This window comes from Corythoichthys intestinalis, chromosome 16 (assembly GCF_030265065.1).
Source record: "Corythoichthys intestinalis isolate RoL2023-P3 chromosome 16, ASM3026506v1, whole genome shotgun sequence".
Classification (NCBI taxonomy): domain Eukaryota; kingdom Metazoa; phylum Chordata; class Actinopteri; order Syngnathiformes; family Syngnathidae; genus Corythoichthys; species Corythoichthys intestinalis.
Genome location: NC_080410.1, coordinates 35,106,866 through 35,134,529, shown reverse-complemented (window position 1 = coordinate 35,134,529; position 27,664 = coordinate 35,106,866). Strand labels below are relative to the sequence as shown.

Here is a 27,664-nt window from a genome sequence, read left to right as displayed (position 1 = left end):
GAACTTGACACATGAATGCCACTCGTCTCATCCCTTCTTTCCTGTTAATTTAGCTTTTGCTGACATTCTCATTAATGTTCGACTTGGGTTCAAATTAGAAGGGCAGAACCGATGACATGTTTATGTAGTTAAAGAGTGACACTGTGGAAGTCCGGCAGCATACCCATGTGACGTCACCGCCCTGCGACGTCAACAACAATGGCGACCTACTAGTTAAAATAATTTTTAAAATTCTGTTAAAAAGAAAACATTAAGAAGGGTTTTGATATCAATTATAACTCGTACTAACATTTATCTTTTAAGAACTACATGTCTTTCTATCCGTGGTACCCTTTAAAGACATGTTTCAAGTTAAACCTTGCATGCTTTGATTTTTCTGAAACCGGCCCTCGAAGAAAAAAGTTTGGACACCCCTGAGTTAAGGTTAGGAAAAAAAACTTTTTTCAGTGGTACAGACATATTTGGGCTCGGTGAGGAGAGTTGAGTCGTGTCAAATAATTCAAATATTCAGTTTCAGTTCAAGGAAGTGCATGACAATTGAGCCACTAACAATAGACAAGTATGACTCGATGAGTTACATTACAAACTCAATCCATTAACGCACAAACTGTATTCTTTCAGATAGGCAGTGAGAATGCATGTTGTATTTCAAGCTGTTGGTTGAGTGAGGTCATTACCTTCCACCGCCGCAGAACAAAGCAATCCGAGTGTAGATACAGACACACCCCGGACAAGGGGAAAGAAAGTAGACGTGACGAGTTACCAAGAAAAAATAAAAATAACAAGCACAAAATTGTCCCAGAGAATGCGCACTGAATCTTACTTGTTCCTCTACATGGTTGAAAGTGATTCCTGTCCTTTGTGCTCTTGACATTTACTGTTCTGCTGCTGCACTCCTTTGGTAGGAGGAGTTTGTCGACTTAGGGGAAACGCATCGCTGCGGCCTATTTGGCTCGAGGCAAAACTTACTCAACGGCTCTGAGGTGCAAAAAAGCATGACAAGGAGCAACAATAGCAAAAGTGGATCCTCTTGTGCCAACTGGAAAACATAATTTCTAGAGAAACGGGGATGGTTTGCTGTATCTGCGATGAGTCATGTCCTGTAGATTTTTGGTCACTTCCCATTAATTTTGGGACACTTTTGGGTCAACATTGACTGGGAGTCAAAATGGAATGGACGCCTAATGCCGTCAATGGCACTGATGAGCCTTCACAGCTGGTCTTCTCAGTTTTAATGAGATTATTGGACTTGATCGTTTTCAATGGCAATTTCGTTGTCAATGGCAATTTTTTGGATCACGTCCCAAAAATTAGGGTACTTACAGGTTATTTCCTCTTGATTTTAGGTCACTTCCTGCATATTTTGGACCATTCCGGGCTTACTTCCTGTACATTTTGCATAATTTCTTGATGAATTTAGGGCATTTTTGGTCACTTCATCTATATTCTCCACCTGTGTAAAACTTTTGTTCGCCTTGAATTCCTGATTTGATTTGGAAATGAATGGAGCTTTTTTGGCCCCAAAAACTGTGGTTTTGCCACAACCGTAAAAAGTACGGGTGAAATTGAAAAAGACCCTAGGTTGAATGATATTTTTGAAACATTTTGAAGTTGGAATGGAGAGAATCCGTCAAGGTGAGTGTGCTATTCGGCGAAAAAAATGGACAGGAAAAAACATACAAATATGTGGGGAGGCTTTGCTTTGCAAAGCATTCACACAATTAGGTCTGTAAAAGTAGTAGCCCAAACATGCTCACAATGGCGAATAGTTCACAGGTGTCCTGGAGAAAACCACGCATGCAAGGTGCCGGAAATGAACCCAGAACCACAGAACAGTGTGCCAGATGTGCCAACCAACCTGAGGAGTATTTGCGGTCATGCTGATCTTTCCACTGTCAACCAAAATGATGTGCCCACTGTTTAGTCACAACTGCTTCAAGATACCATTAACTCTTTGACTGCCACTGACAGCAATAGACTTCCAATCAATTTTGATTGGGGAGCGATCGTTTGATCACTGCCAGCCCCAATGGCAGCCATTGCGTTAAAGGGAACCTCGGACTTAAAGACTTGTAGAATCTAATAAGCTACAATTGTTCTCTTTTACTAAAATATGTCATTAGAAACAAAAAAAATATTGCCATTGATTTAAAAATCTATACAATTTAGAACATGTTTTGACCTACAGAGGGCGCCATGTTTTATGCGCGCAGTAGACACTCGGGGTGATGACGTAGTTTGTCACTGTCACTAGACGAACGTTACCGGTGTTCTGCAATTCCGCGGCGGGACGTCCAACACACTCGCACATCGGTTAAAAGCGGCCAGTACCGTATTTTTCTGACTGTAAGTCGCAGTTTTTTTCATCCTTTGGCTGGGGGTGCGACTTATACACAGGAGCGACTTATGTGTGAAATTATTAACACATTATGATATCATTTCACATGTTATTTTGGTGTTTTGGAGTGTCACTGGTAGGGATGGGAATCGAAATCCGATTCCAATTCGGAACCGGTTCCGAGTGTTTCGAGGCCTCGACATCACAATGAAAAAGCCTTAACGATCCCTTTAACGAGTCCTGAAGACGCATATTGCGTCGTGACTGTCTTGTTGTCCAAATGCATCAAACTAGCATGGCGCCAAGAACCACTCGCTCCAAAGTTTGACTACACTTCACCAGGAAAGAGTGTGAAAATGAAAGGTTACGACGGGTAAGCACGAGCATTGCAGCCATAAACATAACAATGACAGCACGTAGGTTCAAACGCTTGAAAGTGTGTCTTCACAGTACAAAGTCCCGGCTATACAGTTAGCTAAACTCCCAAACGACGATGCAGAAGACGTTGGTATAATTTGCTGACTTTATTCAACCATCACTTGAAGAGTGAAACTAAGAATAGAAATGAAACAAATCAATTTCGTCCCCAATAACAAACAGGTTTGCATCAAAGTAAATCAGCGATGATTAGCTGCTAATAACAGTATGGTTAGCATTCGTTCGCTAGCATTAGCACATCGTTCAAACCACTACACAACTGGACTTAAGTGTCCGATCGCGAGTGGAAACACAACAACAACAACACAAAAGATGATACATACAGGCGTTGCCTCTGTAGATATTAACATTAACAAAGAACGTAGGCTCGTAGAAGTGTTTCCCTCTCTCACTCACTTGGATGCGGCATTTCTTCTTTGGGTGTATGCGCGCTCCAGTGGTCCTCAAACTGCGGCCCGCGGCCCATATATGGCCCGCCTCCACATTTGGTCCGGCCATTTTGAATTTTTTTTTTTTTTTTTCTCAATCGTGTTATTTATTTTCTGGCCTTTTCCTTGAAGAATTCAGAGAGGGTTATTTGGTTATTATCTATTTGATTAATAGTGTTTTTATTATTAATTATTATTATTATTATTATTATTATAAAGAATCCAGAAAGGGTTATTTGATTGTTGCTTTCTGAAAAACAATATTTTTTTACATTTATGCACTTCTGCAATCGTCACACTTTTTCTGTAACAAACTGACCCCGGCCCCTCATCAGAGAAGGGAAAAGTTATGTGGCCCTCACAGGAAAAAGTTTGGGGACCCCTGCTTTAACACATATTGCCAAAGGCAGAACAAAAACCTATCTGCCTATATATATACCAATATTTTTTATTTCTATTAGATAAACGTTTCAGTAAAATGTTACACATTCTTGTGTATTTGCCACTTATTGCCACAGTTAACATTGAGGCTTTGGGCCTCTTTTGATCTCGGTGTGAGTTTGTAAGGTTGTGACTTCTGATTAAACAAACTCGATGCCAATCAAAACGTTTGTTCTTCTTTTTTCCCAAATTAGAATCGATAAGAGAATCGATAAAGAATCGAATCGTTAAGCAATATCGATAATGGAATCGGAATCGTAAAAATCCTATCAATTCCCATCCCTAGTCACTGGTGGTTTGGTAAATTTGTTAGCATGTTCTTTATGCTATAGTTATCTGAATAACTCTTAATAGCTATGGCCACGTTCGCGTTCTGCCTTTGGCAATGTGTGTTCAATTGTATTATTGACTTTTTTTATATTGAAATGCATGCTTTTAATTTGTGGCGCTTTCACGCCCAAGTGGGGGCGCACTCGCACTTGTTTACACGAAGAAGAGCGCTCACACGCCAGAAGAAGACGGACAGCTACGCAGCGTCTCTAAGCAAGTGGGCGAGAGAGAGAGACACGGGTGCGAACCTATGTTCATTGTTTATGCTTTTAAAATATCTCTACAGAGGCAACGCCTGTGTGTATCATCTTTTCTGTTGTTGTTGTGTGTTTCCCACCTGCGATCGGACACTTAGAGCCACTTGTGTGGTTTTTTGAACGATGTGCTAATGCTAGCAAACGCATGCTAACCATTTGTGTCACTGCTGTAATAGCACCTAATTTTCATTTATTTACGTTGATGCGAACCTGTTTGGTATCGAGGACGAAATTGATTCAGCAAATTATACGGACGTCCAGCATCGTCATCTGGGAGTTTAGCTCGCTGTATAGCCAGGACCGAGCCGTAGCGTCCTGTTGAGGACAGTATATTCGCATTTCGTTGTTCATGCATCATGTAACATCATAATGTATACTTATTCAGCATGTTGTTCTCTATTGTATTTTTATATTAAATTGCCTTTCAAGATGACATATCTGTTCTATGTGTTAGATTCTATCAAGTAAATTTCCCCCAAAAATGCGACTTATATATGTTTTTTTCCTCTTCGTTGGGCATTTTATGGCTGGTGCGACTTATACTCAGGTGCGACTTATAGTCCGAAAAATACAGTACTTACTATTTGTGTTTTTATTAAGTCTTTTATTACCTCGAAATACTTTTAGCATGTGTTTCCCACTTATACTTTCAAGAATTGTTTTCTTGTGGTAGCTTTAAAGCAGATTGTTGAGCTGTTGACCACATTAGTCACGTAGCGTATTTAAACCACTCTTATCTGATATTACTACGTTGAAGTATTTTCTCAAGGCATCTTTAGTATGTTCTGTCTGTATGCATCTAAACAAAACAAGCTGAAAGCGCACCGTAGCACTATGGGTGTCAAATTCACCTCTTGTAGAACGTTTCGCCAGTGTAGCATATTTTGGCAGAAGACCAGTTTTGTCCTACTCTCGTCTCGTCTAATCTCGTCTTTCCTGTTCATTTTGCTTTTGCTGCTCCTTTTGTAATATCGACAGTGCTGTTCTGCTCATTAATGTTCCTCTCAGGTTCAAATTGAAAGGGCTGAACAGATGACATGTTTGTGTTGCTAGAGTCATACTCTGGAAGCCCGGCAGCGTAACCCAGTGACGTCACCGCACTGCGACGTCAACAACAACGGCGACCTATTAGTCAAACTAATTTTAGAACTTGTATAAAAATGAAAACATCAAGAGGGGTTTTAATATCCAATTATTTTAACTTATAATAACGTTTATCTTTTAAGAACAACAAGTCTTTCTATCTGTGGTTCTCTTTAAAACATCACTATTTCTCTGCACTGTCTTGTCCTAGTCTTTCCTGTATTCCCTCTTGCATTCGTATCACTGTCACTAAATGAATTAATCAACAACGCCCCCCAAAAATGCACTGTTATTGATGATCAATTGTTGGATTATTAGGCAGGTTCGCGCATCTGCAGTTGTATAATCCAGAAACTGATCAAAACCTTACTATGAGGTCCCAAAAAAGTACGACAGATGACGTTAGATGAGACTTTTGTTCAGCTAAGTATCAAAGGATTAACCCTGCACATACTGCGGTGTTTTGGGATATGGGAAACAACAAACATTTGATTCCAAACTACAGTCACGAAAATAAACATTGTTAAATGAATCTTACATTGTGAGCATACTCTTGATTTCATGTTTGCACAGTGACAGTGGCTATCTTGAGCTAACTTGTGGCGCATACACCCACCCACGCAGATTAATGAAATTCCAAAGGCTTTAGTAAGAGTAGTGAAAAAAGGGGCTCGTCTTTCAGTGTCACACACACGGCACAGCATTTCACAAAGGACGCGTGGCAACTATTGGATCCAAGTTGTTTCATCACTTGCCAAACAATTGCCTGTCACGTGTGTAATGTTTGTTTGCGGCTGAAAAAAAAATTCTATCACTGAATATAGTCTCTCAAGAATATCATTTTGTGTCCTCTGATAGCATAAGTGATTAGAATATGAGCTAAGCTAATGTACTAATGTTGTATAATGGCAGTGACTGTGGACTTAATATGAGTTTCAGTCTTGATACCAAATTTAATAAATATATATATATATATATATATATAAAAGAATTTTGGCCTTTGAGAACATTTTGAGTCTCAAGTTTTAGAGTTCACTCATTTATTGTCAACCATACCTGGTAGGCACAAAGGTTGTTAAGCAGTGTCAGACCAACCTATGATAGCAATTACAGTGGTATGAAAAAGTATCTAAACCTTGTGGAATTTCTCACATTTCTACATAAAATCACCATCAAATGTGATCTGATCTTTGTCAAAATCACACAGATCAAAATACAGTGTGTGCTTTGATTAAAACAACCAATTCAGTTCAGCGCAGAATACTGACAGGGGTAAAAAAAGAACCCTATAGTGTCTGCTAAAGACTTACAGAAATCACTGGAACAGTCCAATATCTCTGTGCACACATCAACTATATGTAAAACTATGGCCAAGAATGATGTTCATGGGGGGGACTCCACGGAGGAAGCCTCTGCTGTCTAAAAAAAACATTGTTGCTCGTTTAATGTTCCAAAAAGGCACTTGGACACTCCACAAAAGTTTTGGCAAAATATTTTGTGGACTGAATTGTTTGGAAGTAACACACAACGTCATGTCTAGAGGAAAAATGGAACAGCTCACCAACATCAACACATCATCCCCACATCATGATTTGGGGCCGTTTTGCTACCTCAGGGCCTGTACAACTTGCAATCATTAATGGAAGAATGAATTCCAAAGTTTATCAGGATGTTTTGCAGGAAAACCTGAGGCCGTCTGTCAGACAGTTGAAGCTGAAAAGAGGATGGATGCTGCAACAAGACCTATGATCCTAAACACAGAAGTGAATCAACTTCATAATGGTTTCAGAAGAACAAAATACACGTTCTGGAGTGGCCAAGTCAAAGTTCATGACATGAACCCCATTGAGATGCTGTGGCATGATCTAAAGACAGCGATTCATGCCAGACATCCCAGGAATCAGACTAATAACTACAGCAGTTTTTTAGAGAAGACTGGGCCAAGATTAGTCCAGATTGATATGCCAGAATGATCTGCAGCTACAGGAAGCGTCTGGTTGAAGTTATTGCTGCCAAAGTGGGGGGCCACAAAATATTCAATGTGATGGTTCACTTACTTATTTTCCCCCTTCTGTCATTGATTGCATACTATCCTCATTAAAATATGAAAACCTATAAATGTTTGGGTGGTTTTAGCTAAAGCTGACACTTTTTTCATCTGTGTGAGTGTGACAAATATCAGATCACATTTGATGGTGATTTTATGCAGAAATTTGAGAAATTCCTAATTTTCAGATACTTTTTCATACCACTGTATTTCATATTCAAGTGAGTATGCAGGAATTTAGTATTAAAAGGAAAAAAAAATTGTATATGTTTAAAAAAAAAAAAAAAAAAAAAAACTGGTCTCGGTCCAATATCTGCATCAGCCAATACCCCACAGCCGGGGAGCAGAATCGCTATCAGGAGCCAAAATATGGTATTGGTGCATCACTAATTTTGAATATGAAAAAGTGTTAGTAGTGGCTTGTCTATACCTGCTTGCAGTTTTAACTCATTAGCTGCCATTGACGGTGCATGACGTCGAATTCATTTTGAACAAACATTCGTTTGCCACTGCCAGTCAAAATGAATAGGACGTCTACCACCGTCAATGGCACTGAAAGATAAACAATGACAGTCAATCATCCCAGTTTGAATGAATTTGATGTGTAGCGTTATCAAGGCTGCCAATTAGTTAAAGCAACACTTGGTAACTTTTCAACCTTTATAAAATAGTTTCATAACATTTGTGATATGTCGACTGACACCTATTTTTTTATCTTGAGGAGGTTTGTATCGCTTTCACCGGCAGTAATTAACTTTGAGGAGGGGGGCAGGAACTCTGCCACGCACAGAAAAACAAACCTACAAATGTGCTGACTGCATTACGGCATACGTCACTTCCCATCTCTCCCCATTCATTATAAAGACTGAAGTTGATGCGAACGCGCGAATTCTGCAATGATGGCAGAGCAAAAAAAGAGACAAAAAGTTTTGTCTGAGGAGGAAAAAAGGCGGGCTTCCAGGATAAACAGAATAAACATAGGCCCGGCTTTCACTTGCTGGTGTCATATGCGATTGTTTAGCCACAACTGGATTCGCTACCTTATTACTATTCATCCTTCACTGAGCCGCTGGAAACAGAAGTGTTGTTGAATCCATCTGCAGGCAACCGGGAGATTAACTTTTGATTAATTGATGATTTAACGACACTATACGGGTGTGCACTGTTCCTTATGGGAAACGCAGCGCTGGTCCTCGTGGGAAACAGTTTTCCTTAAGGTAAAACACTACCGCTTTTGTCCACCGGCGTCGCTAAAAGAGACCAAAAACTGAAAAGTTACCAAGTTTTGCTTTAAAGGGATCCTCTATTTTTAAGACAAATAATTCTTAAAAGATAAATGTTAGTTAGAGTTATAATAATTTGATATTAAAACTAGGGCTGTCAAAATTATCGCGTTAACGGGCGTTAATTAATTTTTTAAATTAATCACGTTAAAATATTTGACACAATTAACGCACTAGGCCCGCTCAGACAGATTTAAATGTCAGTACAGTGAAAGGCCGACTTGTTAATTGTTTTATGGAGTTTTTCCGCCCTCTGCTGGCGCTTGGGTGTGACTTGCATATGTTATGTGGCGTAATGTCGCCCTCTGCTGGCGATTCAGTGCATCTGATTATTTGGGTTTCGGCGCGCTTTTCTGACGTGATTATATGTCGACGCAAACTCACACTAATAGACAGTGCTATTCAGACCAGCTAACGTCCGCATCCAGTATTCAGTGGCAGTTCTCATAGCCCCATCACACTGTTTGTGTCTAATACATGCATCGCTTGTGAGTTATATTCCTCCTTTGTTTATATTCATGAGCATTAGATAGTTATTGATGATGTGTATTTGAATTTGTTCACATATATAGTGAAATGCAGTTACATTGTTAGATGCTTGTGAGCTAATTGGCTAGTGCTACTGCTCAAATGGACACGTGTGTGTACATTTTATGTTATTTTGTGATTTATGCAAGTTATTGACACATTGCCTTGTTATTTTCAGTTTTACAAAAATACAAGAAACGTGCTCCTGTCAAAAAGAGATGACTTCAGTAAAGCCCATGCAACTTTGCCACACCATCTGATTTCTTTTTGGAACTTATGTTCGCTATCTGTCAATTTGTGTACTCACACACATTGAGGACAGAATAGGGCTAATAGTTTATTTTTTGATTGAAAATTTTACAAATTTTATAAAACGAAAACATTAAGAGGCGTTTTAATATAACATTTCTATAACTTGTACTAATATTCATCTTTTAAGAACTACAAGTCTTTCTATCCATGGATCACTTTAACAGAATGTTAATAATGTTAATGCCATCTTGTTGATTTATTGTTGTAATAAACAAATACAGTCCTTATGTACCGTATGTAGAATGTATATATCCATCTTGTCTTATCTTTCCATTCCAACAATAATTTACAGAAAAATATGGCATATTTTATAGATGGTTTGAATTGCGATTAATTGCGATTAATTACGATTAATTAATTTTTAAGCTGTAATTAACTCGATTAAAAATTTTAATCGTATGACAGCCCTAATTAAAACCCCTCTTAATGTTTTTGTTTTAATAAAGTTTGTAAAATTATTTCAAGTGATAGGTCGCCATTCTTGTTACGTCACAGTGCGTGACGTCACTGGTCTCGTTGCCGAAATTCCAGCGTGTCACTCGTTAGCTTTCCCAACATGTCGTCAGTTCTACCCTTCCTATTTGAACCAGATCTGAAAAGTGAAGAGCAGGACAGTACTGTCGGTCGTCCACAAGACGAGCTTCAGGGAAAAATGCGTGCAGCAAATACCTGATAAGACAAAAGTTGGGCAAAACTGGTGATGCGAGAGTCCTGTTGGGAACTCGGTTGGGAGCGAGAGTGTATGCTGTCCGGTTTTATTAGCAGATATTTAAGGTAAGCATGTTGCGTTTTCAAACTTATCCCAATATAATTACGTAGATTGTTAGCATCCAGAGCTGTCGTGTCCTTTACATACAGTAAAGGCCAAAGAGCACACCTTGTGCAATCCAGGTCTTCTACATTGTAACGCGTGGTAGCTAGGATACGTGTATAAAAGTACCAAAAAGGGGAGAAGCTTCCACTATGCACATTTATTCACAAAAAATAATATTTCCACCTTGACCACTCTTCACTCGGGAGCTCAGCAGTAAGCAAACACGCGTTCCCTGGCGAACTCCAACATTGTTGTGAGGTCCACGTCAGAGTCACTGTAGTGTGCCATAGTGCTTTAATTATTTAGGATGATCTGGGGAAAACTCCTAAGAAGAATAGCCAACATAAAAGATAGCAATAGTAATCCAAATCCGCGTTTTTTACTCACTCGAAGATCCAGGAATTAGACTGATCCCATGGCAATGTCGCAGCCGTCGATTCCACAAAATAGACTGATCCGAAAAGCCGCTGTGGGACCGACAAATAAAAAAAATGGACAGATGCGAAACCAATATTGCAGACGTGGTGGGACCGTCGGATCCAGAAAATAGACGGATCCCTTACTTGACTCAGGATCCGGGAAAACTGTTCGGGCGCCAGTTGTAACGCGTGGTGGGTAGGGTACGTGCATACAGGGACCAAAAAGGGGGAGAAGCTTCCACTTTTGCACATTTATTCACTAAAAATAATAATTCCACCTTGACCACTAACTTGATTGATTGATTGATTGATTGATTAATTTATTTCACTCCCCTTGTTTCCATTTGACTGGAAATTGCATCCAAAAGCAGCACAACGTGGCATTTTACTTCGCGAGTTTAGGCAGCAATAAGCAATTGTTTAACACGCTACACATTTGGAAAGATACCAATGGCGTACCGCAAGCAACACGTCACTTCCGCTCATTAATATTCATGACATTAGCTACTGTTGCTAAGTGAGGACAAGCCACCGTTTGTCCCTAATAGGAAATGAATGGAAATCGTGTACGAAGGAGATGTTTACACAGTTAAACCTACCAATTCTCTCCGAAAATGATGTGCCTGGTGCCAAATTGACTGGCAAAGATGTGGAAGAACATAAAAATGTTCAGTTAAAGAGATGGCTTTAGTGTCGAAGGCTGAAAAAGACGAAAAAAACGAGCCGACCTAAGCATAGCTTTAGCTTTTTTATCGACGCGATTGACAATGACATTCTCCTGTTTCAACAAGCTATCCTTTACCATCAGCCCTGTCTTTCGTATATATCCTCTGGTTGTCCTACGTCTCTTACCGTTCTTGGGGGTACTTTATTTAGCTTTGTGTAGCGACCGCAAATGCTACTCAGTGACAGCCAGTGTTGTTAATTTTACTTTAAAAAAGTAATTAATTACAGTTACAAATTACTTCTCCCAAAAAGTAATTGCGTTAGTAACTCAGTTACCTGAATGTAAGAGTAATTAGTTACTTGGCAAAGTAACTAGTGATTTTTTTTTTTCTCAAAAAAAAAAAAAAAAAAAACAGGTCACACAATGTGAAGCTTAAAGGGTTTGGGGGACAATTGGCCCAAGCCCAATTCTTTACCCTCCACTTAACTAGACACAAGGGTATTGCGATAACTAGCTAGTAACCTTTGCTATGTGTGGAAGTCATTTAAAGTTGTGAATCAATCGTTAAAGTTGTTAAAATTTCTCCCGTTATTGCATTAGTTCCCTTCTGTCTACTTTAAACATGTGTAAGTTTTAAAACTGTTTCATCATTTAAAGATAGATTTAAGTTAAGATTTTGCCGATTTAGGAGCATTTTAGATTTAAAAAAATTACTTAGGTTCGCTAGGAAGGATCTCTACATCCGGGCCTTCCTGAGAGGTCTACTGCTTTAAGATGGCGGCTGTTTACAAACGCATGTAGTCCTTAAAACATGTTGGCAATGCAGCAGTGTCTGACATGTTGCATCTAGTTCTATAATATGATATCTACCGTGTCATGTGGGCGTAGTTTGTCGGCTATGGCTGCAGTCAGGTATTATTGGAGCCATCTAGCATCGCGGTTGCAACGGCGTCTTCCCCACTCCTGCTCTGCTCTCGTCCCCGTGAGTCCGTTTCTCTCAGACTTTTTTTTATTCAACCAACTTAGTAACGCATAGTAACGCACGCCTTTCCCGCCTCAGTAACGGTAACGACGTTGCCAAGATGAGAAAAGTAATTAATTAGATTACTCATTACTGAAAAAAATAACGCCGTTAGTAACGCCGTTATATTGTAACGCCGTTATTAACAACACTGGTGACAGCCAACAAACACTTTTAATTTTTTCATGATAACACATCCTAATCCTATGATTTATTTACACTTTCCCCTTACTAATGTTATTATATATATATATATATATATATATATATATATATATATATATATATATATATATATATATATATATATATATATATATATAACAGAAACGGTAATAGTGGCAGTCAGATACTATTGTAATTCTTTTCAGGTCATTCATTGTCAGACAGAAGCAGTTCGGCACAACGTTACGCTAAAAAAATAAGTTAAAAATATAAAAATGGCTTACCTCTTTGTCCTCTGAAAGACCATGCCAACCCAACATAATGTTTACTGCATATGAAATGTGAATGGATTGACCAAGCTGGGGTTAAAGTCCGCGCAAGTTGATTCGTTCTTCACATTTTTACCTCCCGAGTTTTTGGTTTCCGGAAACGTATGAGGAAAACATCCTTCGTGTGTCGTAATGTCTAGAGTCGTTTCTACAAGTTCCAAAAAAGCAATGCGTGATCGGCATGTTCGTTTTTTAAAGATTACCGGAGAAAAGTAGCACTTTTTACGTTGGGTCTATGCGAGGGCGGGTCTATAATGTCCCACTTCGGCTTTACTTCCGCTTTACGATGCGACGTCACGGTCTAAAAATAGCCTGCGTGCGGTACGCCATTACGTCAGCACTGCGAGCCCGCAAACCATGGCGCCAACTAACGGTCAAAATATGGACTAAATATTATAAAATATTACCACTGATTTAACATTTTATGTGTTTCTAACAACATAGTTTAGTACAAGAGAACACTTTTGGTTTATTAGAGCCTACATGTATTTAAGTTAGAGGATCACTTTAACTGTTCTGTTACTGGATTATAATTATTTTCTGCTTGGCACGTTTTCAGCAATTTGGCTTTACTTTTCAATAACACCTACCGGTATTAATTATGCAAACAAATTGGTGTCTTAAAACAAACCAAATTTCTAAGTGAATTAATAGTGTCATTTAAAAATATTTTTGGTCAAAAATTGGGAGTGTGCAGAAACTGCAAAATGTTATTCAAAAAACGGGCCTTAATCCCTCCCTCCCCCTGCTCAATAAGCGAACGTACGGACACACAATAGCACTCAAGTGGATACTACTTGCATCTAAATATGACTACTGAAATACCACTTTTGTTACCACTCAGTATTTATTTATATTTATTGACTGATGACATTACTTTTTGGGCCACATAAACTTCAAGCCCCAAAAAAACCCTCCTCGCCAGACCGGAAATGGACAAAAGTAGGTTTATTTCGCATGAAATGTGGACCTCAAGAAGAATACGAATAAAGGATGCAATCATGGGAGGACCAAAAAACCCCTAAAAGTAAAAACTTTTGTTTACTTACCGGGCGTCTTATTAGAAGGCGTTGGTCGTTTACAAGTGATGGAAAAGCAAGTTTGAGGGAATTCGTGTTTTTTCCTGGTTGATTTAATTTTTCAAAATAAATCCGATGTTTATATATTTATCGAACATTGGAAACAAATATTGAATTACATTTTTTATTTTTCTACCTAAATATGTTTTAAAAACTTTTTTTTGTATTAAATTTTAGTTTAAAGGCAATATCAATGTCATATAGATAGCGGGAATTATTTTAACTTGAATTTAAAATTCGTGGTATATCCTGTTTTGGCGACAGGTCTACCAGTAATTTCCGCTTTATTTTTTATTTTTTTTTTACTGAGAGCCGGAAGTTTTTTAATTTTTTATTTTTTATATTAATAAACCAACGAAATACTTCAGTTCTCAGTTCCATTTTGTCTTACGCCCACTTCAGAAATACCTAAAAAAAAAAAAAAAAAACCTTGCTATTTACCACGTCATAGTGTAAATAAATTGTACGTTATGAACGCTGAACTTATTTGCACTCGGACGTCATTCGTTTTATTTCAATACACTGCTGAAATTAAATTAAACGATAAGATTTTTTAATGACCGCGATAAAATACCGAAACTTTAGTACTGTAGTTTGAAAGAAAAAAATGTAAGTACAAAGTTGCCACTAGATGGAGCACAAGTGTTTTAACTAATATCACAGTTGACTGTACATTTAATCTACAAGCCAAAACATTTGATTTCAGTACATTTTGACAAATGTATATACGGTGTGAGGTATTTTTAAGCACACTGACTAGTCTGACCAGTAATATGCTGTCTAATAACGTCCGTAGTAATTAGTTTTGAGCATCTACCTCACTTGGGGCTAATTGGCAGCCAATAGTCTGCCTAGTGTGCATCACATCGGTGCACGTCCGCCGAGGGACACACACAACCAGCAAAGAGAAGCTGCTGTGTGAGAAAATGGCCGACAGATTTTCTCGGTTCAACGAAGAGCGTGATTTCCAGGTAAATACCACTCTTTAAAACGTGCCTTTATTTGCACGAGATTTCTGTGATGTCTCGGAAATCAAATAAACGACCTCGAACCCTGACAGCCGATTCATTTCTGCATCCGTTTGGCTCGTTAGCTTTAGCAGCTAGCATGCTAGCGGCAGTGCACTGCGGCTCCTGTTAATTTCACTTCCCCTTTCGATGTTTTGCCGTTCTCTAAATTGGCATGTCGCGATTTTATTAGCTTAAATATTCGTTTGCAGCTGCGTTAATAATACCACCGACCATCAACCTAGCCATGCAGTCGCTCATTGACGGTGAATAGCTCTTTAATGACCTTGAGAAGACTGGATATTTATCGACATATGCTAACGAGGCATGGCTAGCTTTACTGCCAGCTAGCGAGTACGTCGGTAACAACTACGTTTATTATGCGTTAGTATCATTTCCATGAAGTGACAGCAACATTTTCTACACTGTTTTTTGTAAACGTCAACGGTTTGCTTTTTGTAGTTAACTTCGCCAGCATCTGCTGTTGCTTCGATTTAGTCAATTCGCTGAAGGGAGGATGATGAAATGCACAAATGTGTGCACATGGTATTTAATGGTGCAACTAAGTTACTTTTTCTGAGCGCAATGACACAGTGACATAGATTAAATGTCAGCAAGGTACATTTTGGGACATGTCGTCGGTCAATTGTTCTTTATGTTTAAAAATTGTGCTGCACTTCACTGCTGTGACAACTGCATTTAAGCAATTGATTCTGTTGTCTGTGCTGTGAGTCACGCCCAATACATAAACACTACGCTTGAGCAGTGCTGGACATTTTATTAGATGACAAGGCCACTATAATCATAATATAAGTTATACAAGTCGTCTTATCACAAGAAAATCGAAAACCCTAAGAGGAATCCCAGTGTGTCTGTACTGGCCTGCAGCAAATAATGAAAATATAATTGAATATGGCAAGCACAAGAAGCTTAAATTCAGCCTACAGTCTTTTGCACATCTCAACCGTAATCCTTGATAGAGTTAGTCTCTTAAACCGTGCCTCTCCATTAGCTCAGAGGTCAAAACCTGAGAACATGTTGAAAAAAAATCAAAGTAGCAAACTAGAATTTCAGATTTTTTTTTTTTTTAACATAAATGAACTTGTATAATAAAATAATCCAATATGATGAATTGGGTTATGTGACTTGTGATTTTCTTTATTTTTTTCTAGGGCTGCAGCTATCGATTATTTTAGTAGTCAATTGATCGATGAACTAGTTAGTTCGAATAATCGAGTAATCGGATAAGGAACATGAAAAATTAAAATACCTGAGCTGAGCCTCAAATGGTATAAAAAATAAATAAATGAGGATCTACGCACAACAAAAGAACAATTGGCTAATTTACATGGCAAAAGTCCGCTAGCTCAAATGCTAACATTTTTTTATAGAATGATCTTAACAAATGGTTCACACATATTCTAACAAAAACAGTTAAATATAATTATAAACTAAATTACGGATGTATTTAAAAAAAAAAAAAACATTAGCTCAAACAAAAACTTGACTGATGTTGGTCTTAACAGAGAGCAGCTGGATTAAGCCATGTGAATCTATCTACCCAAATCAATAAAACTAAATACAAACACTTTCAGAATAAACCATTACAACACCACTTTGATTAAACGAATACTCGAAGCAGCAAAATTTAATTCAAATCTTTTTTTCTAATCGAATACTCGAGTTGATCGATTAATCGTTGCAGGACTATTTTTTTCCTGTCATTGGAGTTTTTTTCTCTTCTGCAAAATTTGTTTCAGGAGTCTAAATATAAATAATCATACTTTATCTTCCAAAATCCTTTTACCTCTAAATTATTTTGTTGCTTGTAGCCCTTAACTCATTCACTGCCATTGACTGTTCTGGACATTAAATTCATTTCAACTGGGAAAACTGGTATTGAGTTGCACTACTTTTGACGGTCAAAATGGAATGGACGTCTATCGCCGTCAATGGCAGCCAGTGAGTTCATATTTAAAAGGAAATGCATTTTAAAACCCTAATATTAGTTGCTATGGAAAACTGGGCATGGGAGTGATCTGGAAAATGCAACGTTGCAGTGGATTAGCGCTTTGCCGCAAGTACATGAAGTGGTCTGATTGCAAAGTTAAGTTGCCCAAAGGAGGGTGCGAAAGACAGTTAGTGTGGGGAAGAAATCAATTAGCTCTTCCACCACAACACACAGACACACACACATTGGCTTCGCTAATGCTGATGCAGGGTTCTGTTTAAATCTGAATGAGTGAGCAGGAGCATGGCATCAAATCACCTCATTGTAGGCTCATAGATTGTGCTAACGAAATAACATTTAGCAGCCCTGCAGTGTTAACCTCAGCGTTTTCGAATCTGAAGTAATTGTCGCGTTATTTTTATTGACTGTCTTGATCATAAATAAACTCAAATTTATGCTACTGATTCTATGTATTGGTTAAAAACATGCAGCTTATTTTTGCTCGAAACGTCCAGAGAAGGCGCGGCTATTTTTGGACTCTTTGTGTTTTCTGCTCAAGCGAAGGTCTGTGAAATTGACGAGACGCAACCTTCGCTTGTCCTCCACCGCCAAAGATAGGAAGCCACCTGTCTGTCGTATAAACACTCCATATTTGGAGTTAACAAGCCCATAAATTCATGCTCTGTGGCTCTTCAGTTTTATGGCGCTTCCTCATGCTGGATGAGTGGACATGAAAGTTATGTGTAGGGGTTTAGCCTTGTCAGTGAATTACATTGTTTTCACGTCATAATGCTTGCTTAAAAGAAATGTGACTGTTCATTCGGTTTCCCTTTTTTTTTTCCCTTAAATAAACAATTTAATGAGTATTCAGAAATATTTTTGTGAATTAATAATCGTGAACCCCAAAACTAGTTGCTAGATGGTCAAAAAATTAATCGTTAGACTTATTGCAAAGCTAGTCGATTGGTTATTCGGGAGGAAAATTGTTTAGGACAATTCATTTCCATGTTCATTTTAGAGTACATATATATGACATCAGAAGTCGACAATATAAATGACCCGGATGTACTTTTAAACCGTCAGAGCCATCAGAATGCTCCCACCACTGGCCCGGGCCCTTATTGTCTAACCCTGGACATTCTCGAAATATGACGATTTTTATGACATCGTTGCAATTGCATTTTTTTCCCCGTAAGACGGATGCATGGCATATTTCCTTGTGAGAGAAATCAACATGGTTCCCAAGAAGGTCAGTGCAGGTGGTCAAAAAAAAGGAAAGGGTGATGCTTGGCATTGGAATTAAGATGGAAATGAAAGAAAAATATGTGTGAACTGGCTCGACAATACAGCCAGGACATGTCCACGATCTCGACTGTCTTCCTCCGACCTCCGTTCGCCAGTCTTTATACATTAACCCTTTAACACCTGAGCCTATTTTGTCCGAAATTTGCATGTCTTTGATGTTGCCTTTTATATTTCAAAGAAAAAAATGTTCGTAATGGCCTGGTTGGGTCCCTTTTTTCAGGACACCATAACCTTCATGTCCAAACTGTTGTTTTATTCACTGAGCAGTTATAATCAACATTTTTGGACTCAATAAGACAAAGAAAATCCCTTTTTTTTGGGGGGGTCAAAATTTGTAATATTAATGTCCTATTGACAACCAAACATGCTCAACGAAATGTTTGGAAGCTTGATAATATTTATTCAACTTGTTAGGATAAACATTCAACAGAAAAAAATGAGACAATAGTTTTATATTTGATAATTCAACGGAAACAGCAGGTATGGTCATTGGCGTTTTTGTCCTTTCCTACATTCTATGGTCAGAACAAGTTATATGCAGGAGAACAACAGTGCAAAATTGTGAGTATATAAATATATATATTAGAGGCGTGAGAAATTTCCGATTCTTAGATTATTCGCTATTCGGCCGTGGAAGATTTGAGAACGATTCACAAACATCCAAATTCCGATTATATAATTATACCAGGTAAAGCGGAAATGAAACGCAGTCAGCGCGGTCTTCAGGACTCAATGAGGAACGGACCGAGAGTAAATATCATCTTCAACTCATGCCACTAGATAAAAAAAACAAAACAATAATACCTGACTGCGGCCGTCAGCCGCTACAAACAGCGCCCAGTTGCTACAAACGTACTGCAACATACGGCTATGGTAGATTAGAGATGTCCCGATCCGATATTTGGATCGGATCGGGCGGCGATATGGACAAAAAAATGCGCATCGGTATCTGATCGGCAGACACAGAAAAATTCCGATCCAGACTTCCGATCCAGTTTTTTTGAAAATCCAGTCCGGGTTTTCCAGCGCACCGATATACATAATCCATTCGAGTTTTTGCTTCGGTTTCCCTAAAATCCGGTTCGCATTTTACGGCACACCTTCAACACATTACATTTACATTACCGTCTCCCAATTCACTGAGAGACTTTATCGGTAAAAACGTCAGCTGTGTGGGATCATTTCACCTTAAAGGACAACAAAGACGAAGAGGCAGAGTGCAACATATGCCACAATAAAGTCAAGCGTAGTGGTAAAGCTGTAAGAAGTTTTATTACAACCAACCTAATCAAGCATTTAGCGAAATACCACCACAAAAAATATGAGGAGTATGTTAAGAAAACTGAAGACAGAAAGGTCCTACGCAACTAACACTGGCAGAAACTTTTGCTATGCATGACAAACTGGCACTCGACAGTCCCAAAGCCCAGGGAATAACAAGAGTCATTGCCGAAGAATTCATTCTGGATGACGAGCCATTATCTCTCGTGAGTAAAGACGCACCATCCAACACTTTTATGCTGCATTCCAGAGAAGTGGGAAGCCGGATTTATCCCACTCGGATGGTACCAGTTCCGACCTCAAAGCGTTCCAAGCAAATGTAAACAACAAAGATGGCTGATCGCGACGAGGTGTGTTTTATTTTGGCCATCCAAAGACATTTTGACCTCCAGCGAACCTGCCTTCCTATAAGCGATCAAATAGTAGAGGAAAGACGACGGCTGCGTTATTGCCCACACTGTAAACTGCTTTTTTTTAGTTACATCCTTTGCTGATCGTCAATATAAAAACATAGCACAACAAAGATAATTCACTGTATGAGAAAAAATACATGGCGTCTCAAATAAACTTGATTTACTTCATTATTGTGCTATCATTCAATACGTTTTCTTTAGCGCCATTTTGTCCAGTGACGTCAGATTGAAACAACTTGGAAGTTGGGGTAGTTATTTTTTCTTCGACTTCGCGACTTGGACCTCCCAGTTTGAGTGGCGTTCCAATAATATTTTCCTAGTCAGAGTTCGGAAAAGTCCGACATCCCACTTTTCTGGAATGCAGCATTAGAACCACGGTACAACATGCCCAGACGTCATTACATCCTTCAGCGATTGGGCCGTGGAAGATTCGAGAACAATTCACAAACATCCAAATTCCGATTATTGAAATATGTCAAGTAAAGCTGACGTAATACACAGCGCGGTCTTCGGGACGCAATGCCGTCCATCATGCTTGTCTAATAGATATCATATGTATATAGAAAGATGCAAAATGACAGACTCGACACCGTTAGCAACACGTGCATTAAAAACTACGTGCGTTAGTAAACAGCCGCCATCTTAAAGCAGGAGACTTCCCTTGTAGGCTGTTGTAGTGAACCTTCCAAGCGAACGTAATTAACTTTTTATCTAAAATACTCCTAAATCGGCAAAATCTTGACTTGAATCTATCTTCAAAACAGTTTTAAAACTTTCACATGTCAAAAGTAGACAGAAGGGAAATAATGGAATAACGGGAGCAATTTTAACAACTTTAACAGTTGATTCGCAAAATTAAATTAATTGAATGTAGTTTAAAGCTGCTGATACAGAATGGGGACTTGAGTATTTTATTTACTGTTTTAAAATGTTAACTTGATACTGAAATAGTCGTTTATTTAAACCTGAGAGGCTTTTTATACAATTATTGTAACTAATGCACGAAACATTAAAAGTATCTAATAGCTTGGGGGGTTTGTGGGATTTTCCACTGACACGTTACAATATTATTTGCGCGTTTTACTGACGGACTATGCCATTTCTGTTTGTTATTTATAATGTTTTGTGTTTGTCACTGAATAAACAGATCAGTTTATTGTTACCAACCATTGTGTGTTATTCAAACTCACCTAATTCAGCTGGCTAGTTGTTATCAAGAGTACTAAAACGCTTTTCAACATGAGTTTGACAAATAAGAAAGGAGACTAAATAACTTTAAACTTTAATACATGCTCAGATAGGCCGGTATCGGTATCGGCCAGTATCGGTATCGGATCGGAAGTGCAAAACAATATCGGTATCGGATCGGAAGTGCAAAAACCTGGATCGGGACATCCCTATGGTAGATATCACATATATCTAGAACTAGATGTGAAATGACAGACGACGGCCATGTTTGATCATATACCAAGAACTAGATGCGCAATGACACTTTCCCGCGCGAGTAAACAGGCGCCATCTTAAAGCAGTAGACTTCTCTAGAAGGCTCTGTTGTAGCGAACCTAATTACTTTTTATCTAAAAAGAACACAAAAAAAAAAACAAATCGGCAAAATCTTGACTTGAATCTATCGTTAAATGATGAAACAGTTTTAAAACTTTCACGTCGAAAGTAGACAGACGGGAAATTATGGAATAACGGGAGCAATTTAAACAACTTTAACGGTTGATTCACAACATTAAATTAACTGAATGTAGTTTAAAGCTGCCGATACAGAATGGAGACTTGAGTATTTTATTTACTGTTTTTAGCGGTTAACTTGATACTGAAATAGTTGTTTGTTTAGCCTGAGAGATTTTTGAAGAATTTTGGAACTAGTATACAAAAAATTAAAAGCGGGGGTGTTGCATCAATAATCGTTATATAATCGAATCGGAGCCTCTGAATCGTAATCGAATCGTTAGGTCCCCAAAGATTCCCACCTCTAATATATACAGTGGGGAGAACAAGTATTTGATACACTGTCAATGGGTTTTCCCATTGACAGTGTATCAAATACTAGTTCTCCCCACTATATATATGTACAGTGCCTTGCAAAAGTATTCGGCCCCCTTGAATCTTGCAACCTTTCGCCACATTTCAGGCTTCAAACATAAAGATATGAAATTTAATTTTTTTGTCAAGAATCAACAAGTGGGACACAATCGTGAAGTGGAACAACATTTATTGGATAATTTAAACTTTTTTAACAAATAAAAAACTGAAAAGTGGGGCGAGCAGTATTATTCGGCCCCTTTACTTTCAGTGCAGCAAACTCACTGCAGAAGTTCAGTGAGGATCTCTGAATGATCCAATGTTGTCCTAAATGACTGATGATGATAAATAGAATCCACCTTTGTGTAATCAAGTCTCCGTATAAATGCACCTGCTCTGTGATAGTCTCAGGGTTCTGTTTAAAGTGCAGAGAGCATTATGAAAACCAAGGAACACACCAGGCAGGTCCGAGATACTGTTGTGGAGAAGTTTAAAGCCGGATTTGGATACAAAAAGATTTCCCAAGCTTTAAACATCTCAAGGAACACTGTGCAAGCCATCATATTGAAATGGAAGGAGCATCAGACCACTGCAAATCTACCAAGACCTGGCCGTCCTTCCAAACTTTCTTCTCAAACAAGAAGAAAACTGATCAGAGATACAGCCAAGAGGCCCATGATCACTCTGGATGAACTGCAGAGATCTACAGCTGAGGTGGGAGAGTCTCTCCATAGGACAACAATCAGTCGTACACTGCACAAATCTGGCCTTTGTGGAAGAGTGGCAAGAAGAAAGCCATTTCTCAAAGATATCCATAAAAAGTCTCGTTTAAAGTTTGCCACAAGCCACCTGGGAGACACACCAAACATGTGGAAGAAGGTGCTCTGGTCAGATGAAACCAAAATTGAACTTTTTGGCCACACTGCAAAACGATATGTTTGGCATAAAAGCAACACAGCTCATCACCCTGAACACACCATCCCCACTGTCAAACATGGTGGTGGCAGCATCGTGGTTTGGGCCTGCTTTTCTTCAGCAGGGACAGGGAAGATGGTTAAAATTGACGGGAAGATGGATGCAGCCAAATACAGGAACATTCTGGAAGAAAACCTGTTGGTATCTGCACAAGACCTGAGACTGGGACAGAGATTTATCTTCCAACAGGACAATGATCCAAAACATAAAGCCAAATCTACAATGGAATGGTTCAAAAATAAACGTATCCAGGTGTTAGAATGGCCAAGTCAAAGTCCAGACCTGAATCCAATCGAGAATCTGTGGAAAGAGCTGAAGACTGCTGTTCACAAACTCTCCATCCAACCTCACTGAGCTCGAGCTGTTTTGCAAGGAAGAATGGGCAAGAATGTCAGTCTCTTGATGTGCAAAACTGATAGAAACATACCCCAAGCGACTTGCAGCTGTAATTGGAGCAAAAGGTGGCGCTACAAAGTATTAACGCAAGGGGGCCGAATAATATTGCACGCCCCACTTTTCAGTTTTTTATTTGTTAAAAAAGTTTAAATTATCCAATAAATTTTGTTCCACTTCACGATTGTGTCCCACCTGTTGTTGATTCTTGACAAAAAATTAAAATTTTATATCTTTATGTTTGAAGCCTGAAAGGTTGCAAGGTTCAAGGGGGCCGAATACTTTTGCAAGGCACTGTATATATATATATATATATACATACATATATGTACATAGGGGTGCACATAATTTTTTTGCCCAGGTTCTCAGAGGAGGACCTGGAGATGTGACTTGGTCCTCATTGAGCTTGAGAGTCGACCCACCTGATGCGATAAATTTATGACAAGCTTTACTTAGAGCCAATTAACTTTAATTAATTATCTTAAAAATTAATGCTTGATTAACATCAACTGGCACAACAAAATTGGCATTACTTTGAAGTGAAATGTAAAGAAATAAACATAAAAGCACCAATTCAAAATAAAGGGCATTATGCGGCTCCCACATTAACTCCAAGCCTTTTTAAAAAAAGTGGGATGTCCTCCTCATAAGACCTCATTGAACGTGCATGTTTAGCTTTGTAAAATGCGAGCAAAAACACGTTTGTCAGTGCATGTCGCTGTTCATTACCTTTATTCCGCGACTTGTCCATAGGGCGAGTGGGGTCATGTCTGACATCGATAGTTTGCTTAATTGCCACATGCTCTGTTTTTTTCGTGCTTTTCAAAGTTTGGATGGCTGAAATTCTTTGACCCTACATAAAATGCGCTGCTCTTATCGGCGACATTGGGATTCTCACGGCACATTTTGTACCGCATTTCCGTGCGAGCATCATTTGCTTCTAGCCATGGGACCTCCTGTAGCCACTTTTCAGCAAAAGTCCTTTTTTTCGGTAGCTCCGATGACGTCTCTGTCGTCTGTCTGTCTTTTGACGGGGGTGGGGGAACACGGAAGTAATTACTCAGTGTGGCCTGCCTCTTCGACATTTTGAGAAGTTATTTTCTCGTGTCCGCCGCAAATACAGTGGTCAGCCATCGGTACGCAAAAACGTATGAAAGCCGTTGAGAGCCAGCGAGTTTGTCTACGTCCAGTACGCATGCGCGCCTGCGGACCACTTATGTGCACCCCTGTATATATATATATATATATATATATATATATTTATGTGTGTGTTAGGCCTGAATGATATTGGAAAAAACTTGCTGCAATTTTTGGCGGGTTTGCGATATATTGTGATATTATATTGCGATATTAAAAAAAATATATATTTTTTTAAAGAAATTTATACTAGATGACTTGAATAGCTGTTTGGAAAGACTTTGGATGAATCATCATGACTACAGTGTACAGTATTCCATCGTTTTTCGCAGTTAATAGGGACCAGAACCCGCTGCGATAAGTGAAAAACCGCGAAGTAGCCCCCCCCCCCCCCCCCCATTTGTGTGTGTGTGTGTGCTCAATCTATTTATTCAGATCTAGCACTGGAAAGAGATACATATAAGACATGTTTTTTCTCACTTTTTTCCCCCAAAGTATGATTTTAAAAAATCTACATATATTTTAATAAATGCTTTTCAAGCACTTCAAATGTAATAATTATGATCAGTTTTAAACATAACTGTCCCACTGAATCATTTTAAAACAAGAATAAAGTACTGTAGTAGAAAAATGCTTGGCTTTATTAAATGCTCCTGTTTACCTAACATGGCTGACTCATGGAGTGACATGTAGAAATTACAAACTTCTCATAATCACTTCTGGCGTTTATAAGTCTCGAACATCTCCACATTCTCCCCCCACAGACACACATATTCATTCCAGCCAGCGCTTCTTTGCAGAAACTGTTTAAGAAGTTAAACGAGGATTGACAGATTGCTGCCCGGCTTCTTTGACCAGATCAAACCCATTGTTAACTTTAACCCTTGAGAGTCGAAGGACGCGCCGGCGCGTCCTCAGCGCACGACGTCTTTGAAGCGCCCTCACGTTTTAATTACGTCACCCACATGCCGTTGGTTGGTCTCGTTTTAAAGTGCTGAAGTTGCAGTTTACTCTCGTTATTATTTGAAGTCAATCGACCAACTAAAACGTGAGATATTGTCATTTAAGTTTTATAGTTTTATTGTCCTCTCAAAAAAACATTAAAACGCTGCATGGATCATTTGTTTATGTCTATATTTCCATAATTTCTTGTCGTTTTTCAAAACGGAAGCTCCATGAAAAAAACACAAATCAAACGAACCCTTTCGAAGTCACGGTGGAAGCACAAAATGCGTTTTTTAAATAAATATAACTGCCGTCCGAGGTTCCACCGAACGAGAAGGAGGAGTGTTCTGAAGCAGCGAGGTGGCGAGCGACGGCCGTTTGGATCGAGTAGCGACTTTGTGTGACTTTGAGAATGAACGGAAAACTAAATTTAGCGCAAGCAATTGTGCTTTTTGATCAACTTGAGGAAGAGGATGGTCCAAATTCGTCGTCATCGTCTTCTTCGGAAGAGTCCTCGAGTGAAGATAGTGACGGATTTGAACACGTGGGTGACGCCATTGACGAGCAGAGGTAAGCAAACGCACTTTTTTTTTTTAATGCTGAAAAAGTTTCTTTTGAAAGTTTCTTTTGATATTGCAAGACAAAGTTAATTTTGATGCAATATAAGTGTGTGTTTGTGTATATAATAATAAAATGTGCATATCAGATCAAAGTCGTACGTGCACTGTGTGTATCCAAGGCAGGAATTTATAATTGTGGTGATCATCTTTCTAAATGAAGATTAGGGATGTAGCACATATTCAGCTATGGTATTCTTTCTATTGTCATACATATGGATTTCCATTATTATTTATTGCTGTATATATTTTTATTTTATACTTTATCATTTTCATAAATACTGACTTTTTTTCATGTACATTTATAGTGACAATGAAAGTAAAGTGAAATGAAAATGGAAGGGTGGAAAGAGGACCGACACCCCATGGAAGTGTGGGCTGTGTGATGTCGCCCTGTGTCGAATTCCAGGACGAAACTGCTTTTCGGAGTGGCATGCCTGAAAAAAATTTAACTTGTTTATTGTAAATATTTTTGAAAATACTTTTTTCCCCCAATGTTATATATATATTTTTTTCCCACAATCAGTCTTCTCAATTTGTGTATATAAATGTGTGTTCAAGAAGCTTGTGTTTACATAGTTTTCATCGGGTGATGGGCCGCAATACCTAAACTCATAAAGAGAGAGCCTCTAATCACTTTTTGTGTTAGATGGTATATATTTTTTCACTGTTTGGTCTGCTGTATATAACCTGTTTTGACTAGAGCATGTATAAAGGCAAAAAAACGCCTATGGCTATATCTGTTGTTTATGTTGAATTGTCAAATATAAGACTATTTATTCTAAATTTTTTTGGTTGAAGGTTCATCCTAACATGTTGAATAAATATTACAAAGTTTCAAAACGGTTCGTTACGCATGTTTGGTTGTCAATTGGACATCAATATTAAAAATTCTGACAAAACGATTTTGGAATTTTTGGTCTCTTTGGGCCCAAAATGATGATTTATAATTGGTCAGTGAAGGAAACAACAGTTTGGACATGAAGTTCAAGGTGTCACAAAAAAAGGGACCAAACCAGGCCATCGTAAACAATTCTTTCTTTGAGATATAAAGGCAACTTCAAAGGCATGCAAAATCAGACAAAATAGGCCCAGACCTTAAAGGGTTAATAAGCAATCTCATCGTCAGTCACACATTGCGTTCAGGAACAGCATACAAAACACAAACGCACCATTAGAACCCGATTTGTTACATTACTATTATTGTTATTATTATATTATTATTCCGATTAGAGCAGGGCGGTAAACCGAAAATTTACCGTTACCGAAATTCTTCACGATGACCGACGTAATTTTGACCATGTCGGTAAATTCGTTAATTTAATAAAAGAAGAAAATATAGTCTTTTCATCCCGCTTTGACTCTGTGTTGTTCGGCTATGTTCATTCCCCTTTAAGAAAGCAGACAGTGTGCTTACGTTAGGAGTCACATGGTTTTCAGGAAGCCAATCAAACAGAAGCCCGTTAGGCTAACGCTAGCTGCTAACTCTAGCTGCTAACGCTAGCGACTAACGCTACAAGTAAACGGGATGAAGTCGGGCTTAAGTTAGCTTCGCCAAACTTTCACCCGACATTAAGTAAACTCTTGACGGGTTCCAGATAGGGATGGAAAAACCGAGGCTTTCTGA

The 27,664-nt window shown here is 38.6% G+C and overlaps 2 protein-coding genes across 18 annotated transcripts in view; one reads left to right on the top strand and one right to left on the bottom strand.

The window, feature by feature from the left end:
• Positions 1-14,010, bottom strand: part of map3k14a (mitogen-activated protein kinase kinase kinase 14a) — a 53,101-nt gene extending 39,091 nt beyond the window's left edge. For 3 of the 9 annotated variants that reach the window (XM_057817602.1, XM_057817609.1, XM_057817610.1), the window contains exon 1: positions 678-2,062. The gene's annotated coding sequence lies outside the window, so the exon portion shown is untranslated. Of the gene's footprint in view, positions 1-677; positions 2,063-10,482; positions 12,479-13,949 lie in introns of those variants that run through there. The other 6 variants (XM_057817603.1, XM_057817608.1, XM_057817605.1 and 3 more) reach the window with 4 other exon arrangements.
• A 701-nt stretch (positions 14,011-14,711) lies between these two features.
• gpatch8 (G patch domain containing 8) overlaps positions 14,712-27,664 on the top strand; it is a 49,629-nt gene continuing 36,676 nt past the window's right edge. For 5 of the 9 annotated variants that reach the window (XM_057860833.1, XM_057860830.1, XM_057860838.1 and 2 more), the window contains exon 1: positions 14,879-14,950. Coding sequence is in view for 1 of the 9 variants with exons in the window: in XM_057860827.1 (XP_057716810.1) it covers positions 14,906-14,950 (45 nt within the window). In the remaining 8 variants the exon portion in view is untranslated. Of the gene's footprint in view, positions 14,951-27,664 lie in introns of all 9 variants that reach the window. The other 4 variants (XM_057860832.1, XM_057860839.1, XM_057860827.1 and 1 more) reach the window with 3 other exon arrangements.